This window comes from Martes martes (assembly GCF_963455335.1).
Source record: "Martes martes genome assembly, chromosome: 2".
NCBI lineage: Eukaryota > Metazoa > Chordata > Mammalia > Carnivora > Mustelidae > Martes > Martes martes.
This window is the reverse complement of record NC_137889.1, coordinates 89,807,031-89,823,529: the sequence shown is the minus strand read 5'-3', so window position 1 is coordinate 89,823,529 and position 16,499 is coordinate 89,807,031. Positions and strand designations below refer to the sequence as shown.

Sequence of the window (16,499 nt, the reverse complement as noted above, 5' to 3'; positions counted from 1 at the left end):
TTGACCCCCCCCTTTCTCTCATTGCAGGTCAGGGGTGCTCTTCTTCCTGACGACCAACCAGTGTTTCAGCAGTGTGTCAGCTGTGGAGCTCTTTGTGGTCGAGAAGAAGCTCTTTATGTGAGTAGGTCTCTGTTCCAGGAAGGGGGGGTCTCTGGTATCAGGGGCTATTGGTCAAACTGGTCATATCCAGTATTAGGCCACAGCTTGGTTCCTGGGGATTGCCCATGTTAACTGAGAAACAGCAGCCAGAGGTTGTGAGGACAGTTGTGAGCATGTAGGGCTTGATACTAAGGCGGAAAGGAGTTCAGGATTAAGGCAGAGGCAGCAAATCCAAATGCTGCAGAAAAAGCAAGCGATAAAGGGGCAAAAAAGGATTTTTTTTTTTAGCAAATGAGAAGTCATGATGGCCCACACAGGCAAAGTCAGAGGGGCTTGGTAGAGAGAAAGTAGTAGGCTGAGCAGTAAATATAAGGTGTGGAGGTCAAGCTGACAAAGAATGTGGACCCAGCTTAGCCCTCAATGGGAGGGAAATGGAAGGAGCCAAAGGACAGCCTTAAGATAAAGTAAGGGCCCTTTTGTTTCTTGTGTTTTTCAAAGTTGAACAAGATTTGCCCATATTCACATGCCGAAGAAAGGAGTCATTTCAGAGGGAAAGAATGATATTGGTGGAGGAATTTGGAATTACAGGAGGAAGATGTCAGGAAGAGGAAGGGATCTAGAACTGGAGAGGGAAGGAAGCAGGATTTGACAGGGATGTGTGGTTGAAAGGTATGATTGTGGAAGGAAGAAGTGCCATTTTCTTTTTGTCAATGAGAGTGGAAGAAGTGATCCAGGGCTGCTTTAGGAAGCTTGGAAGAGAGCAGAACCACCTTCTTCATAATCAGAAATGGGAAGAAAGTAAAGCCTCTACCATAACTGAGCTCAGCTACTGGAGTGCTGTTCTTCAAGGAGAGCCAGTGTTGGAAGAGAGGAAGGAGATGCAGATCTGCTCACTGGGAGTGGGTGCTCAGGGAGCAGAATGGATGGCATCCAGAGGGCGTTCTATAATGAGAAGAGGGGTATTGCACAGACTCGTGTGGGGGTGACATCACAGGTGAGGCTCACACCCAAGATGGTGCCTGATGCTGACAGGATGGAGGTTTGCCTCAAGGATGTGAGAAGCTGTAGTCATTCGACCCCTTGTGGTGGCGGAAGTCTGTAGGTAAGCAAGCAGCCCAATCTGGTTTCTGCCTTCCTTAACTAATGTAGGATGAATTTTTCTTTTTTAGACACGAGTATATCAGTGGATACTACAGAGTGTCATCTTATTTCTTTGGAAAACTGTTATCTGATTTACTACCCATGAGGATGTTACCAAGTATTATATTTACTTGTATAATATACTTCTTGTTAGGTAAGCAGCATGACAAAGGTTTGTGTCTTTAGTCTTGGATATGAGGGCAAGCCAATTTCTTTTTACCAGCTTCTTTTTGGTTCTCAAACTCTAAACCAAGCCAGTGAGATAAGGAGACATCTATCCACATGCATGTTCTGAAATAACTGTTCCCTGAGGACATTTTTGTCAAGACTTGTCATAAACTAACTTTTAAAACTACTTATAAAGCTCTATTTTACTGAAAGATGCTGTGTATCATTTATCAACATGGAAAGAATTCACAAAACTATTTGAGACTATGCTGGAGAAGCTGGGGTAGTTACTATGTATTTGTATTTTTATTACTGTATGTGTCTCTGTGTTTATATGTAAAGATAGTGAAAGATAGTGACTTTCACGGCTTCCTGGTTTAATATAAATACTTGTTTGATAGATGTAGTTAGATTCATTTGTGTACTAGGTTCATTGTATCAGAATTTCCTTATTTTTTACTGATAGGCATAAACACATATATCAGAAATATATCTTTTAATTAAAAAAAATAAATAAGTAAAGCACTACAGAAGGAAACCAACTGATTGAGTTTAAACTTCCATTTTATAAATAAGAGGTGTGTCATAAAGAATTAGGCATAGAACCTAGATCCTCAGACTTTTGACAGCTGTTCCAAAACCTTCAGATTGTATGATCCATAATATTAGTCCATTATCATTTGTAAAGTAGTTTTATGAAAGTTATTTAACCCCACCCTTAATCCCAGAATTATATGGTGCTTTGTCTTGGGGGTATCTGTGGAGACATTCCCCCAGATACTGAAACCACTGGGAGGTCACTTAATCTTCTTGTCTCCACAGTATCTGTGGAGACATTCCCCCAGATACTGAAACCACTGGGAGGTCACTTAATCTTCTTCCCAGTTTCTTTACTCAATGCAGTGATAGCAAACAGTCATGTGGTGATGTTTGTAAAACAAATATGCTCATGACAAGTTTTGTTCTTAGAAGAGAAGGCAATCAGGGCGCCTGGGTGGCTCAGTTGGTTCAGTGAGTGCCTTCGGCTCAGGTCATGATCCTGAAGTCCTGGGATCAATCTTGCATTGGTCTCCCTACTCAGTGGGGAGTCTGCTTCTCCCTCTGACTTTCCCCCTCTTGTGCTCGCTCTCTCCCTCTCTGGGAGAGGGATGAGGAATGAGAGAGGAGTGAGAGAGATCTCATTCACTCCCTCTCAAATAAATAAATAAAATCCTTAAAAAAAAAAGAAAAGGCAATAGAATCGAGGCTAGTTGTGTTGCCTGGAGCTTTCTATCTTAAGCACTCAGAAATTGTTAATTACAAATAAAGGAGCAGAGATGTTACACAGAAATGTGCTTATGCAACAAGTATAAAAAAGAAACTATGATAACTTTATACAGTAATATGGGGGGGTGCTGGTAATGAATTGGTGACCCAAGGTGGTCGAATAGAGGATGAATATTCTTCATTCTGGTGTTCGTCTCTCAAAATATTATAGTGCTTTGCGTAGTAAGCAATCCCAAATACACAGTTACCTCGGCAGTTGGATTCAACCCCTTCTTTCCTTCCCAACTAAGGCTTGAAACCCATTGTGGAGGCCTTCTTCGTCATGATGTTCACCCTTATGATGGTGGCTTATTCGGCCAGTTCTATGGCACTGGCCATAGCAGCAGGCCAGAGTGTGGTATCCATAGCGACACTTCTCATGACCATCTCCTTTGTGTTTATGATGGTGAGTAGGAACTGTGCTTCTCTGAGAAGTAGTTATTTCCCCTTATTCCTTCCCACAGATTTACCTGTTACCTAAACCTGCTTTGAGGATTCTGTAAATGGGTTTCTGTGCTTTAAGGAGACCTTGTATTGAGGGATAGCTTGTATTAGAGAATATACAGATTTTTCTTGGCATTACCCAGCCTTTTTGGCTACTGTTCTAATATAATTGCTATAACTTCAGCTAACATTTTGTTACACATGAGTTCTTAAAAGATGCTTCTTGGGTGACATATAGTGAAACCTTGATAAACTGAAACTTCAAAAACCAAACTAGACTTTAAAACCAAAGACTGTAATGGGAGATGAAGAAGGACACTGTATCATGATAAAGGGGACAGTTCAACAAGAAAACCTAAAAATTGTAAATCTTTACGCCCCCAATATGGGAGCATTCAAATATATAAAACAATAACAGACATAAAGAAACTTATTGATAATAATACAATAATAGTAGGGGACTTTAACACCCTACTTATAGCAGTGGACAGATCCATCTAAGCAGAAAATCAACAAGGAAACAATGGCTTTGAATGACACACTTGACCAGATGGACTTAACAGATATATTCAGAACATTTCATCCTAAAGCGACAGAATGCACATTCTTTTCAAATGCACATGGAACATTCTCCAGAATAGATCACATACTAGGTTATAAATCAGTCCTCAATAAGTACAAAAAGGTTGAGATCATACCATATGAGATCATACCCTACATATTTCTGACCACAGCACTATGAAACTTGAAGCCAACCACCAGAAAAAATTTGGAAAGACCACAAATACATGGAGGTTAAACAGCATTCTACTAAATAATCAATGGGTCAACCAGGAAATCAAAAAATTAAAAAAATACATGGAAACAAATGAAAATGAAAACACAATGGTCCAAAACCTTTGGGATGCAGCAAAAGCAGTCCCAAGAGGGAAGTATATAGCAATACAGGCCTACCTCAAGAAGGAAGAAAAAATCTCAAATAATCTAACCTTATACCTAAAGGAGGTATAAAAAGTACAACAAATGAAGCCTAAAGTAAGCAGAAGGAAGGAAATATTAAAGATTAGAGCAGAAATAAATGATAGAGAAACTAAAAAAAAAAAAAAAAACCCAACAACAATAGAACAGATCAATGAAATCAGGAGCTGGTTCTTTGAAAAAATTAGTAAAATTGATATACCCATAGCTAGACTTACCAAAAAGAAAAGAGAAAGGATCCAAATAAATAAAATCACAAATGAGGGAGGAAAAATAACACCACCACGGAAATACAAAAAATTCTAAGGGAATGTTAGGAAAAACTATACGCTAACAAATTGGACAACCTGGAAGAAATGGACAAATTCCTAGAAACATATAACTACTAACTAAACTAACTAAAACAGGAAGAAATAGAAAACCTGAACAGACTGATAACCAGTAAAGAAATTGAATCCGTCATCAAAAATCTCCCAACAAACTAGAGTCCAGGGCCAGAGGACCTCCCAGGGGAATTCTACCAAACATTTAAAGAAGAGTCAATACCTATTCTTCTCAAACTATTCCAAAACACAGAAATGGAAGGAAAACTTCCAAACTCATTCTATGAGGTCAGTATCACTCTTATTCCAAAAACAAAGACTCCACTGAAAAAGAGAACTACAGGCCAATATCCCTGATGAACATGGATGGAAAAATGCTTAGTACAATACTCGCAAACTGCATCCAACACTACATTAAAAGAATCATTCATCACAATCCCATGGGATTTACTCCTGGGCTGCAAGTGTAGTTCAGTATTTGCCAATCGATCTGCATGATTCACCACATTAATAAAGACGAGGATAAGAACTATGTGCTTCTCTCAGTTGATGCAGAAAAGTATTGAACAAAGTACAGCATCCCTTTTTAATAAAAAGCATAAACAAAGTAGGGATAGAGGGAACATACCTCAACATCATAAAGGCCATATACAATAAACCCACAGCCAGTATTGTTCTCAGTGGAGAAAAACAGAGCTTTTTCTCCATGGTCAGGAACAAGACATGGATGTCCACAGTTATTTAATAACCAGTGTTATTTAACATAATACTACAAGTCCTATCCTCAGCAATCAAACAAAAATAAATTAAAGGCATCTAATCAGTAAAGAAGTAGTAAAACTTTTACTGTTTGCAGATGTGATACTCTATAGTAAACTCAAAAGACTCTACCAAAAAATTGCTAGAACTAGAACATGAATTCAGTAAAGTCACAGGATACAAAGTCAATATATAGAAACCTATTGCATTTCTATACACCAATAATGAAGCAGCAGAAAGAAAAATCAGGGAATTGATCCCACTTATATTTGCACCAAGAACCATAACCATCCAGTAATTGCACTACTAGGTATTTACCCAGAGGGGAGAAATACTGGTTTGAAGGGATACGTGCACCCCTGTATTTGTAAACACATTATCAACAATAGCCAAATTATGGAAAGCGCTCAAATGTCAACTGACTATTGAATGGATAAAAAGATGTGATATATAGACAGAATGGAATATTACTCAGCCATCAAAAGAATGAAATCTTGCTATTTGCAATGATGTAGATGGAGCTAGAGAGTATTACGCGAAGTGAAACAAGTCAGAGATACCACAAGATTTCACTCATATGTGGAACTTAAGAAACAAAACAAACAATCTTGGGGGAAGAAAAGAGAGGCGAACCAAGAAACAGACTTAACTCTAGAGAGCAGACTGAAGTGGTTAGGGAGTTGGGTTGCATAGGTGATGGGGATGAAGGAGGGCACCTGTGACGAGCACCGGGTGTTGTATGGAGGTGTTGAATCCCTGATTTGGGCACCTGAAACTGATATTACACTGTATGTTAACTAATTGGAATTTAAACAGAAACTTCTAGAAAAAAACAAAACCCCACAAAACCCAGAAAAATTTGATTGTAAGATTCCCTCATAAAAACGTCGGGTTAATTGCCCAACTTCTGTGCTCGTGTTAGAGAACCATTGACTTATTTAAGCAGTGACTTAATGGTTTGGCTGGATATACTCCTCTCCAAGGGAGTAGCTAAGCTCCATGAGAAGTAGAACAGTTTGCAGTGTGGATAGTCTATCTTGGATCCCTCCTGTATTTTGAAAAGGGGTATTTTAAAAATACTGAAAAGTTCCAGAGTCCACACAGTACTGTGTCTCCTCCCTTCTGGGTTCCTGACATTCTCTTATACCAATATATTTCTGCCTACCTTTTTTTAAATGGTTACTGAAGCCTAACCGTACGTGTCCCTTAATTTTCCCTGTAGACGAATCAGTAAGCGAACCAGCTAGTTACCACCTTGCCCCTTAACATCAAGTAAACAGGAACGTTAGCCTGTTTACTTAATACATGTGTTTTTTTCTGCTAGAGTAGGAGATGTCTTTAAAAGGAGCATAATTAGCACAAATTTTTGCCAAAGTTTAAGTCTTCCATTTCTGAGTTTGACATCTACCGATCTAACCGTTATTAAGAAAGTGATAAACCTTGCGTATGTTTTCTATCATGTTATCCAATAAATAATGTGTCATCAATTTATAAAAATGTTCTGAAAAATGTATTAGATGCTTCACCTTATTGTTATTTAGAAGTTTGTATATAGAGTCTTTAAAACCAGTCATAACACCACATTTTCCTCAGGGATGCAGTGTGTCCTCTATTAAGCACCTGGTTAAGTCAAGTTCAAGAATACGTAGTCACTCCAACATTGTCATTGTTAGGTCTAGCCCAGCATACCTACTGCCAGTTAAAAGTTAAAATATAAACCTCTTCTCACGTAGCCATCTGTTGCTGGCCTCGGCCCTTCACTGTAAGATGGCTTTTTGGTAGCTTTAAATGAAGGTATTCACCATATGTTAGGCTGTACTTCACCATGTTATTCTGTGTATCAGTTCCAGGCTTTGGGTTATTTTAAGCATGCATCCCGAATGCCAGATTATTTCTATAGTCACGTGGAGATAGAATGCAAGCCCTCGTAAATAACAGATCTTACTGTTTTAGGGAAGTAGAGAGGGGCAGGAGGTGTTCAGGATCTGCTCTGGTAAGTTTCTTGGTGTGAGCATAGAGTGGTGGTATTGCTGGGACAGTCAGTACTTTATTGATCTTTCATCGTGGGCAGTCACCAAAAGTAAAAGCCTTGACAATGAAGGGTCTTCCAATGAGATGATGTGGGTATTAGAGATAAGTTGTCGTTCCTTTAGAACCACGAACGGCCTCAGCTCTAGCGGGACATATGAAAGCAAAGGGAAGTCTTAGAAGAAATGTTTGTGAAGGTTGTAGGGGACTCAAATTATTCTCTGTAATTTGCCATGAAATCCCTTCACCAGCTCTGATTCTTGGCATTTGCTTTTCGTAGATCTTTTCAGGGCTGTTGGTAAATCTCAGAACCGTTGCGCCTTGGCTCTCCTGGCTTCAGTACTTCAGCATTCCACGATATGGCTATGCGGTAAGTTTTCCTCATCTGTCCTTGTGACTGCCTCATTGTTCCCAAGCTAGAAACAACCAGAATAAAGCCTGCCAGCGTCATCGCCTCAGCCATGAACTGTGAAAGTCTCCCAGGGGTTTCATTTTCCGAGCGATGAAGAAGAGTTTCACCTCGATTATCCCCTGAGGTTTCCCCAGTCACCCTGCTGTCCGAGGGAGCTGAGGGGTGGAAAGAGAACTCCACAGAAAGGAGAAGGATCGATTAATGGATGTGAAAAACTGTCGTTGCATTTCAGTTCCATACGGAAATAGAGAAGGGGGGCTAGAATATATATTTTACATTGAAATTAGAAGAAAAAGAGCACATAATACAGCTACTCTATTGGCTTTAGAAAAAGCTCATCAAGTCCACAGAAAACTGTGTCTTAATATAGTATAATTGGGTTTCTAACTCCCAAGAATTAGCACTGGTTTTGATGAAAATAAACAGGAACAATATAAAAAGTTCTTAAATAGATGCTGTAAATTAACAACAGTCATTGACTACCGTTTTATGATTTTAATCCCACTGTTTGCAGGATTATAAAATTAGGAGGAGGAAGGAGCTATGGGTAGGATAGCCACAGGTCTCTCCTCTTTGCCAAATACTTTTTACAGCCTTTGTTTTAGAAGCCAAAATCCCAACGTAGGCCACCCAGTTAGTTGCCCGTGAAAAGAATTTTGACTGCTCTGATGTGACCAAGACCGTGAATGTGAAGCTTGGTTTCTTTTTAGAAATAGCAGTAAAGATTAAACTAGGAGGACATGATCATTCTCTGGAGACTTTTTGAAATTTAAAACCATTTACCTTGTCCCATCCCCCCTGTGTTATAGGCTTTGCAGCATAATGAATTTTTGGGACAAAACTTCTGCCCAGGAGTCAACGTAACAGGGAACGATACCTGTAGCTATGCGATGTAAGTTTGTACTCAGTGTCACAAGGGATTTGCTTACTCTTGGAGTGTCACGTAGAAAGGCCACTGGACCATGTGGCTGCTGAGGTCCTTCTACTGCAGACCAGTGCACGTCTCCTTGATGTTCTGCTACAGTCCAAGTTATAGTTAAGTTGGGGAAATGTTTCTGAGATATTGTTTATTTGGGGCCTTTTTAAAATGCTGTTTTGAATTGTGGGTCTTAGTTTGAAATGAGCTGCTTTGATATTTTTGCAAAGCCTTAGGATATTGGAATTTATGGATTATGGGACGTGTACAGATTCATGAACTTACTTACAGCTTCTTGGAAGCCCAACCCGAGGCCAGGAGCAGAACATTTCTCTGGCACACTCGAGGCACCTGCCCCTTCCTCCTGCACTTAAATAGGAGACATTATGAAATCGAAGTCTGCACAGCTATTTTTTTTTTTCTTTTAAACTGACTTGGAATACCCTCATTAAAGCATGTGCCCTCTAAAGAAGGAAACATATTTCAGTCATGAGAAAGAAGTCGCATTTATTGCATAGTGTCAATAAAACAGAAATGCAGATTTCCATAAAATCAAGAGGATGTTTTAAAAACTGAGTAACACTTTCCTTATCCATGATTGTTGTTAACGGTTTGATTTTGATAAATGAACTAATGAAAGAAAAGAGAATGCTGGTATCCAGAATCTCATGGACCTTCATGAAATAATTCTTAGTACCAGGACACATTGCTAGTTTGAAGTATTTCTAGAAAATCTCTGCAAAGAGAAGCTTTCTTTATCCTGCCCACTCTCTGTCTTTTGTCTGGGCATAACACTTTTTTTTTTTTTTTTTTTGAAGATTTCAAGATTTGCAGAAAGATGGGGTAACAGGGAATAATTAAGGCTGTACCAGGTGTTTTTAGTGCCAGGTGTTTTTCTTAACAGTGCCAGGGCTACCCCACCCTGTTCTGCTTCAGCTGCCACTGAGGCTTCCCCCACATTAAGGGGCCTGCTGGTGACGGCTTGCAGCCAGGCATCTGCTGGGCTCATTCCAGTCCTGCGGCAAGAGCGGATAGAACTGCAACGGTACCAGGAAGCCCTTGCTCACCTCTCTTCCCAGTTGCAAAATTCTTAGCCTGTGTTCATTTGCATGGCTGATTTGTGGGTGATGAGTTCTAGAAAGAGCTTTGGCCGTCTCGGTAATAATGTCATCTGTTATCTGTTGATGCCATCTGTTAAAACTGAGGTTTTCCCCATCAGGAGTGAGGGCAAATTACTTGATAAATGTTTCTGCCCTTTAAAGAGAGCAGCATCATAGATCTGGAAACAAATGAATTTGCAGAGATTAGCAACTTGGTTCACAGTGTGAGTCTGTGGCCTTGGACCTAAGTTCCTTAAACCTTAGCCTCTTCATTTTTTACATGTGTATCTGAACCCCCATTGGGTTGTTTTAGGGATTAATTAAACTGTTACATGTGGGTTGCTCAACATAGTATCTTGCGGATTTGTAAGCACTCATTGTCTGTTACCTACTATATATAAAGGCATAGTTATTTGAGCCTTGGTAACCAATGGGAGGAGTGAATTAATTAATTAATTTTGATTAAAGATTTTATTTATTTATTTTACAGAGAGAGAGAGATATATCACAAGTAGGCAGAGAGGCAGGCAGAGAGAGGGGGAAGCAGGCTCCCTGCTGAGCGGAGAGCCCGATGCGGGGCTTGATCCCAGGACCCTGAGATCATGACCTGAGCCAAAGGCAGAGGCTTAACCCACTGAGCCACATGGGCGCCCCGGGAGGAGTGAATTTAATTGAGTAAAATTTGACAAATGCTAAGAATGAAGTCATATTCTTTTTCTGTTGAATTTCAGATGTACTGGTGAAGAATTTTTGCTCAACCAGGGCATCGATATCTCCCCATGGGGCCTGTGGAAGAATCATGTAGCCTTGGCATGTATGATTGTTATCTTCCTTACAATTGCCTACCTAAAATTGTTATTTCTTAAAAAATATTCCTAAATTCCCCTTTAATTTACATGATTGATCCACACATTAAAAAGGGAGCATCTTGACATTTTAAGTTTTCAGAAGTGTTTCTGTTGTCTTTTCCTTTGGCATTGTACTGTTCAGCAAGAATTATTTTCAGCACAGACAACCACAGACACCGTGATGAACTGAGTTATACACGAAAGAACCCAGGTCATAAACTAGTGCTGTGAGGAACTGTGTATCAGTTCATCTAATCACACAGTAACCACGGGGGAAGCATCTAGGTTAATTTGGCAACCTAAAAAAGAACTGAATTCTAGGAACTAGTGACGGGTTCTGAACATCTGTGACACCAGTTTCCTCATCTTTAAAACAAGTAGAGGTTCGTAGCCCTCCAGCTCCACCACTGTTCAAATCTAGGATCTGCCTTTATTTAGTAAACAGTAACAACAAACACAGAGATGCAGCGGTGGAAGTACGAAGTCTAAACTGTGTTGGAAAAACCCGGTGTGATTCATAGGGTAAAAACAGCTGTTATGAGAGAAGGAGCTTATGAGAACTTACTGCGATGGTTCTGTTGTGGAATCAGAACACAACAGGGGGCTCCACTAGCCTGTGGACCAGGTGTGGAGGGCCTGCGGTTCGCAGCCGTGCTGGGGCAGGTCAGGGGTCTGTGACCTGCGTGCGTGTCACAGCTGCACCCTTCTGCACGCTTCTGGGGCTGCTTCAGATAGAATGGCCCGAGCCAGGACCCGGGAGCCACCAAGATCCTTCCCGGCTCCAAAAACTTGAATTTGGAATACCCTAACTGTCATAACCGCCCCCATACAGGTGTCTGCATTCCCACAGAGACATCTCCTAGTCACAGATTCTCCCTTCATTCTAACCTTTATTGGTACCGGGGAAGTATTTCTTCACTTTTTAAATTGCAGGGTAACGTAGGGAAAGGCCGAGTCCAGTGAATTATCGTAAAAGGAACACGCCGGTGCAGAAACAGAACACGATGGGCCCACGGGAGCCCCCCTCGCACTCCATCCCCATCACCACTTCCTTCTCTCTGGGCTGTTTCTGAAATGACGCTGGCATACTCCTCTCTGTTGCTGTTATCACACCTCGTGACAGCTGAGTTTCGTGGCCCTGTGTGCACAGTTACATCCTTATTTAAGTCCCTCCTGCCCCCTTTTAGGGAAGTGTTAATTTTGGAATGATTTTAGACTTAGAGAAAAGTTGCAAAAATAGTATGGAAGAGTTCCCATGGGCCCTTTGCCCAGGTTTCCTTAATGTTAACATTTATAGACCATGGCACAGGTCAAAAGAAAGAAATGAACATTATACATTGTTACTACTTAAGCCACCCTCTTTATTCAGACTTCACCACTTTCACACAACATGCTTTATTCCAGGATCCATTTCAGGAGGTCACATTGCAATTAACCCCCCTTTTATAAAAGTCAACACTAGTCAGTATTCCTAGGAATTAAGTGAGCCTGAGGATCACTGGCATAGACTCGTTGTGACTGCTCATCTTGGAGTATCAGTCAGTGTTAGTGGGAGCCCTGCCATATTGGCACAGTGATGTCAGTCTAGGGACATAGCATTATATTTCTAAGAAACTTTTTTAAAATGACATTTGATTAATGCGTCATCTTGTAACATATGATAACACACTCTTTTTACCTGATTATTATGTGACCATCAGGGTTAATCAGTTTTTCCTGTTGGTATAGAACCCTGGCTTCCTCAGACTTCTCTGTAAACACTCTTCCCTCATATTACAGAGAATAATATATATCTGTATTTTATGTACAAAATACACTTGAAGAAGAAACAAAACAGCCAGATATATTGGTATCTACTTTTAAAAAGAATTTAAATGCATCCTGTGATACTTACCTGTTTCTATTACAATATACTTTTTTACATAACTGGTTTTAATTACTATGATAAGAAACACATAATATGAAATTTGCCATCTTTACCATTTTTGAGTTAAGGAAGATTTTTTTAAAGTAAAGTAAATGTAAGTCCTATAAGGCAGGAAATATTCATTTAAAGATATTTACTTCAGACTATGTCTATATTCTTTTGAATTTTTTTTTATTTTCTTGGATGTCAGAAGAACTCATCTATAGTGGAGAGGATGAATTAATTTGGTTTAAAATAGAAGAAACCTCAGGAATAAATGAAAAAAGTGTTAACTACTACTTATACTCCTTCCATTGCTCTCATCGTGGCCTAAAGTGAGTTGTTGAAGAGGCATCGTACCTTCTCATCTGTTTCTCCATCTTGGAAGCCATTCTTCATGGTCTTTAGATTTGAACTGTATTAACCTCAGTACCCCAATATCTACATATATTTGAAAAGTAGCATTACTCATTTTTATATGACCTCTCTAGGTCACCCCAGTGCCTGCTCAGTGGGCCTCAGATCAGACTAGCTAAAGTAGGTGGGACAGATACCATTCATTGGTCCAAGAGCTTGGGCTCTCACCAACCCTGAAGTACTAGCAGCCACTACGGATGCCTGAGCTGTCTGCAGCAGGGCTGATGCTGAGCTCTCCATATGGTCCTGTCTTTGATGGGACCAGCAGGCCACTTGGTGACAAGTTGATAATACACAAGAACTTAATGACTGTCCCAGAAATACGTGAGGATCAGTGTCTTGGAGTATGTGTCCTACTGGAGGCCTTAACTTTGTAGAAATTCTGTACTTTGTGTTTTATTTTGCATTCCCTCATGGAAGAACTGTACATTGTGTTATGATACCTCTTGCTCTACTGTGTCTAAGGAATTTTCCTTTGGGCGTAGCAGTAGAATTATTAGAAAGCCATCGGCTTGTGAGTACTTCCAAGTCATCGCAACGTTCACACTTTTGGCTAGCATCTATGGCAAGAAGTATACTTCATTTTACAACCCATTGCTTGTGTGTACACAGATAATCCAAACAAGCTTCATGGGGTGCATTCCAAGTTATTTTTGAAAATAAAGTTTGAGTAAAACAATTTTATAGGCCCACCAATATGATACAGTGAATATGCAATCAATAAATATTTTCAAAGTTACACAACTTTATATGCCCTTAACTTATTTTTAGTGTCCTGGTTTGATCAATTCTATGTATATGGTGGTACTATTGCTTTACCTACCTGGGATAGAAATCATAAAGATTAAGTAATTTTTGCTATTTATTTTTCATTTTATGGTTTTTTTTTTTCATACATGTTTACATTCTCTGAATTCCTTCTGGCAGCTGTAAAATGAGAATTTCTTTTAGCTTTAGCATTTTAGGTTACATGGTTGTTTATATTAAATTGTCCATTTTTCAACTAGCTTCAAGCAGAGCAGCCACCCAGCTTGCTTTTTTCAACTTCAGCTATGTGCTTTGGTATAATCCTGTAATTTCTTTCATTTGAATTGTTACCAAAAGAATTGGAATCTTATTTATGCAATTTAGACTCAAAGTTGCTAAGATCAAGGAGGGCTGCCTTCTTTCTGTTTGAAAGCTCGGCCTTTGACTTGTTTACCTGACTAGTTTGAGTATTTTCTTTCTACATTTCGTTGGGATAGGACCACGCAGGATGCTCTCTTCCTGTAGACCAAGGGTGACAGGCTTTATCTGTGAAGGGATCCAATAAATATTTTGTAGTCTTTGTCTATTTTTTCTTTTTAAACGACCTCTTAAAAATGCAAAAGTCGGGGCACCTGGGTGGCTCAGTGGGTTAAGCCTCTGCCTTCGGCTCAGGTCATGATCCCAGGATCCTGGAATCGAGTCCCACATCAGGCTCCCTGCTCAGCGGGAAGCCTGCTTCTCCCTCTCTCACTCCCCCTGCTTGTGTTCCCTCTCTCGCTGTCTCTCTCTGTCAAATAAATAAATAAAAATTTTTAAAAAATGCAAAAGTCATTCTTGAAAAATGTAAAAACTATTCTTAGCTTGAGGCTATCCAGTATGGGCAGTGTGAGCCAGATACGGCCCACAGGCCAGATTTGCAGAGAGCCTTGGTGTAAACAGTTGTCACTCCTGCGTCATGTGAAACCACACTTAAAAGTGTTGATGAACCTGATTTCTAAGAAATTTACTGGTAATTTTACTAAGATATTTTTCAAGGTATTATATTGAGACTCTTTCTGCATAATAGAACAAATACATCGCTTCTTAGTACTTGGCTCTCCCTTAAGAGATCTGGCCACCATTTGAGATCAGGCCTCACGGAGTTTGTGGGAGAGCCTGTTTTGCATGTTTAGGAATTGGGCTTTTTTCCCCAGTGCATGTAACTAGTGTTACGCTCTGAGGAATTAATTCACACTGGCCATCCTCAGAAGGGGATTGATAAGCCAGAGCACTGATTCATTAATTTAAACAGTAAAATGTTATAATAGCTGTTTACTTGTGACATTCTTCTCTCAGGTGTGAAACTGAGATCAGAAGTTTCCTTGGTAAAGACAGAATTAGGATTTCAGATTAATTCAAATGACATCTACTACATCCGTAGGAATGTGTGTCAAGCTGAGGTGAATAGTTGTGAGAGCTCGTCATCACTAGGACAATGCAGGAGACCATCAGTACCCTCCTCACCCTCACATGTTTGTTTATTCTCAGTGGAATAGAGATCCCAAGGAAAGAAAACCTGGAACCTTACCAAACCTAGTTCTCCTGTCTTGCTATACCTCCTGGCCTTCCATCTCTTGGTATATACATTTTTTAAAAAATGGTTGACTCACATATTGCAGCCTACTTTTTGTCCCCACTGAGGACTATGAACACAAGATACTTACATTCTAAGTTGAAGTAACTATTTTTTTTAAAGATTGATTTATTGACAGAGAGAGAGAGCAAGCATAAGCAGGGAGAGTGGGAGAGGGAGAAGCAGGCTCCTGGCTGAGCAGGGAGCCTGATGCGGGACTTGATCCCAGGATCCTGGGATCATGACCTGAGCCGAAGGAAGGCAGATGCTTAACCAACTGAGCCACCCAGGCGTCCCTAAGTTGAAGTAACCCTTGTTTCCTAAACTGTGAGCTTCCACATTTCTTTGCTGTTACCTAGGATTTCCTAAGCTTGCCTGGTAAGAATCCGTGATCATCTGGGATGCTTATGTGATGAAGGAAGGCAAGGAAAGGCTATTTTTCCCCCAGCTGTTGAGAAATCTCTGAGGATTGAGGACTGGGAGTGAGGACTGAGCCTGGGAATTCCAGGTGATTCTTTGGGATATACTGATTTAGGACTGTAATAACCGGGTAAGGCCAATTTAATTTCACTGTAATTTGATCTCAATCCAATCACTGTGAGAGCCTCATTCAAAGCCACCTATTTTGTATTCACCTATATATCGGAATCACATTTAGAACCAGGTGAACTTATTAAATTAACATCATCTGATCTTCAAACGCTTTCTAACCGGCGGGTTCGTTCTTCCCCTGGCAACCCCACACGACAGCACTGTGGGTCTCTGAAAAGTGACAGCTGAAAGTGCCGTCGCTGATGGAGCGAGGGTTTGGCCTCCTTTCTTTGCCAGGCCAACAGACCCCGAGGCATCATTTCTCAGTAACAGAGGGCTTGGCAGTACAACGTTTGGAAGACTTCAAGCTGTTCCCAAGTTTGTCATTTTGCAGATGAGGAAACTTGAGCTTCAAAGGCTGTGACCTGCCAAAGGCCACATGGACTATTTTGTTGCTGAGATTTGGAACATACTGCACTGGTCCCAGGGTAGCCTGACAAATCACCTATGGTGGGTCCCTCAGGCAAATGTGCAGCAGCCAGGATGGGCACAGTGGGTTTCCAGTAGAAACCAGGGAGTTGTGCTTTACAAAAGTGTTCCAGGACCTGTGACACCAACATGTGGCCTTCTTATCTCTACAGTTACTCAGGCAAATGTCCTGCCTTCCCTCCTTGTCATGTTCCATTCACCAGGTTTGTGACTTGGATTCAGACTGACTTCACGTCATCTGTATGTAACTTACGCAGCCTCTTATCCATAAAATAGG

The 16,499-nt window shown here is 40.4% G+C and overlaps 1 protein-coding gene across 5 annotated transcripts in view; it reads left to right on the top strand.

Annotated features, from left to right (window-relative positions):
* The window catches only part of ABCG2 (ATP binding cassette subfamily G member 2 (JR blood group)), a 166,263-nt gene extending 155,651 nt beyond the window's left edge, over window positions 1-10,612 (top strand). For all 5 annotated transcript variants that reach the window (XM_080797463.1, XM_080797461.1, XM_080797464.1 and 2 more), the window contains exons 11-16: window positions 28-117; window positions 1,269-1,393; window positions 2,964-3,118; window positions 7,525-7,614; window positions 8,466-8,548; window positions 10,404-10,612. In XM_080797463.1, coding sequence (XP_080653589.1) covers window positions 28-117; window positions 1,269-1,393; window positions 2,964-3,118; window positions 7,525-7,614; window positions 8,466-8,548; window positions 10,404-10,551 — 691 coding nt within the window. In that variant the 3' untranslated portion in view covers window positions 10,552-10,612. The remainder of the gene's footprint in view (window positions 1-27; window positions 118-1,268; window positions 1,394-2,963; window positions 3,119-7,524; window positions 7,615-8,465; window positions 8,549-10,403) is intronic.
* Window positions 10,613-16,499: the final 5,887 nt, after the last annotated feature.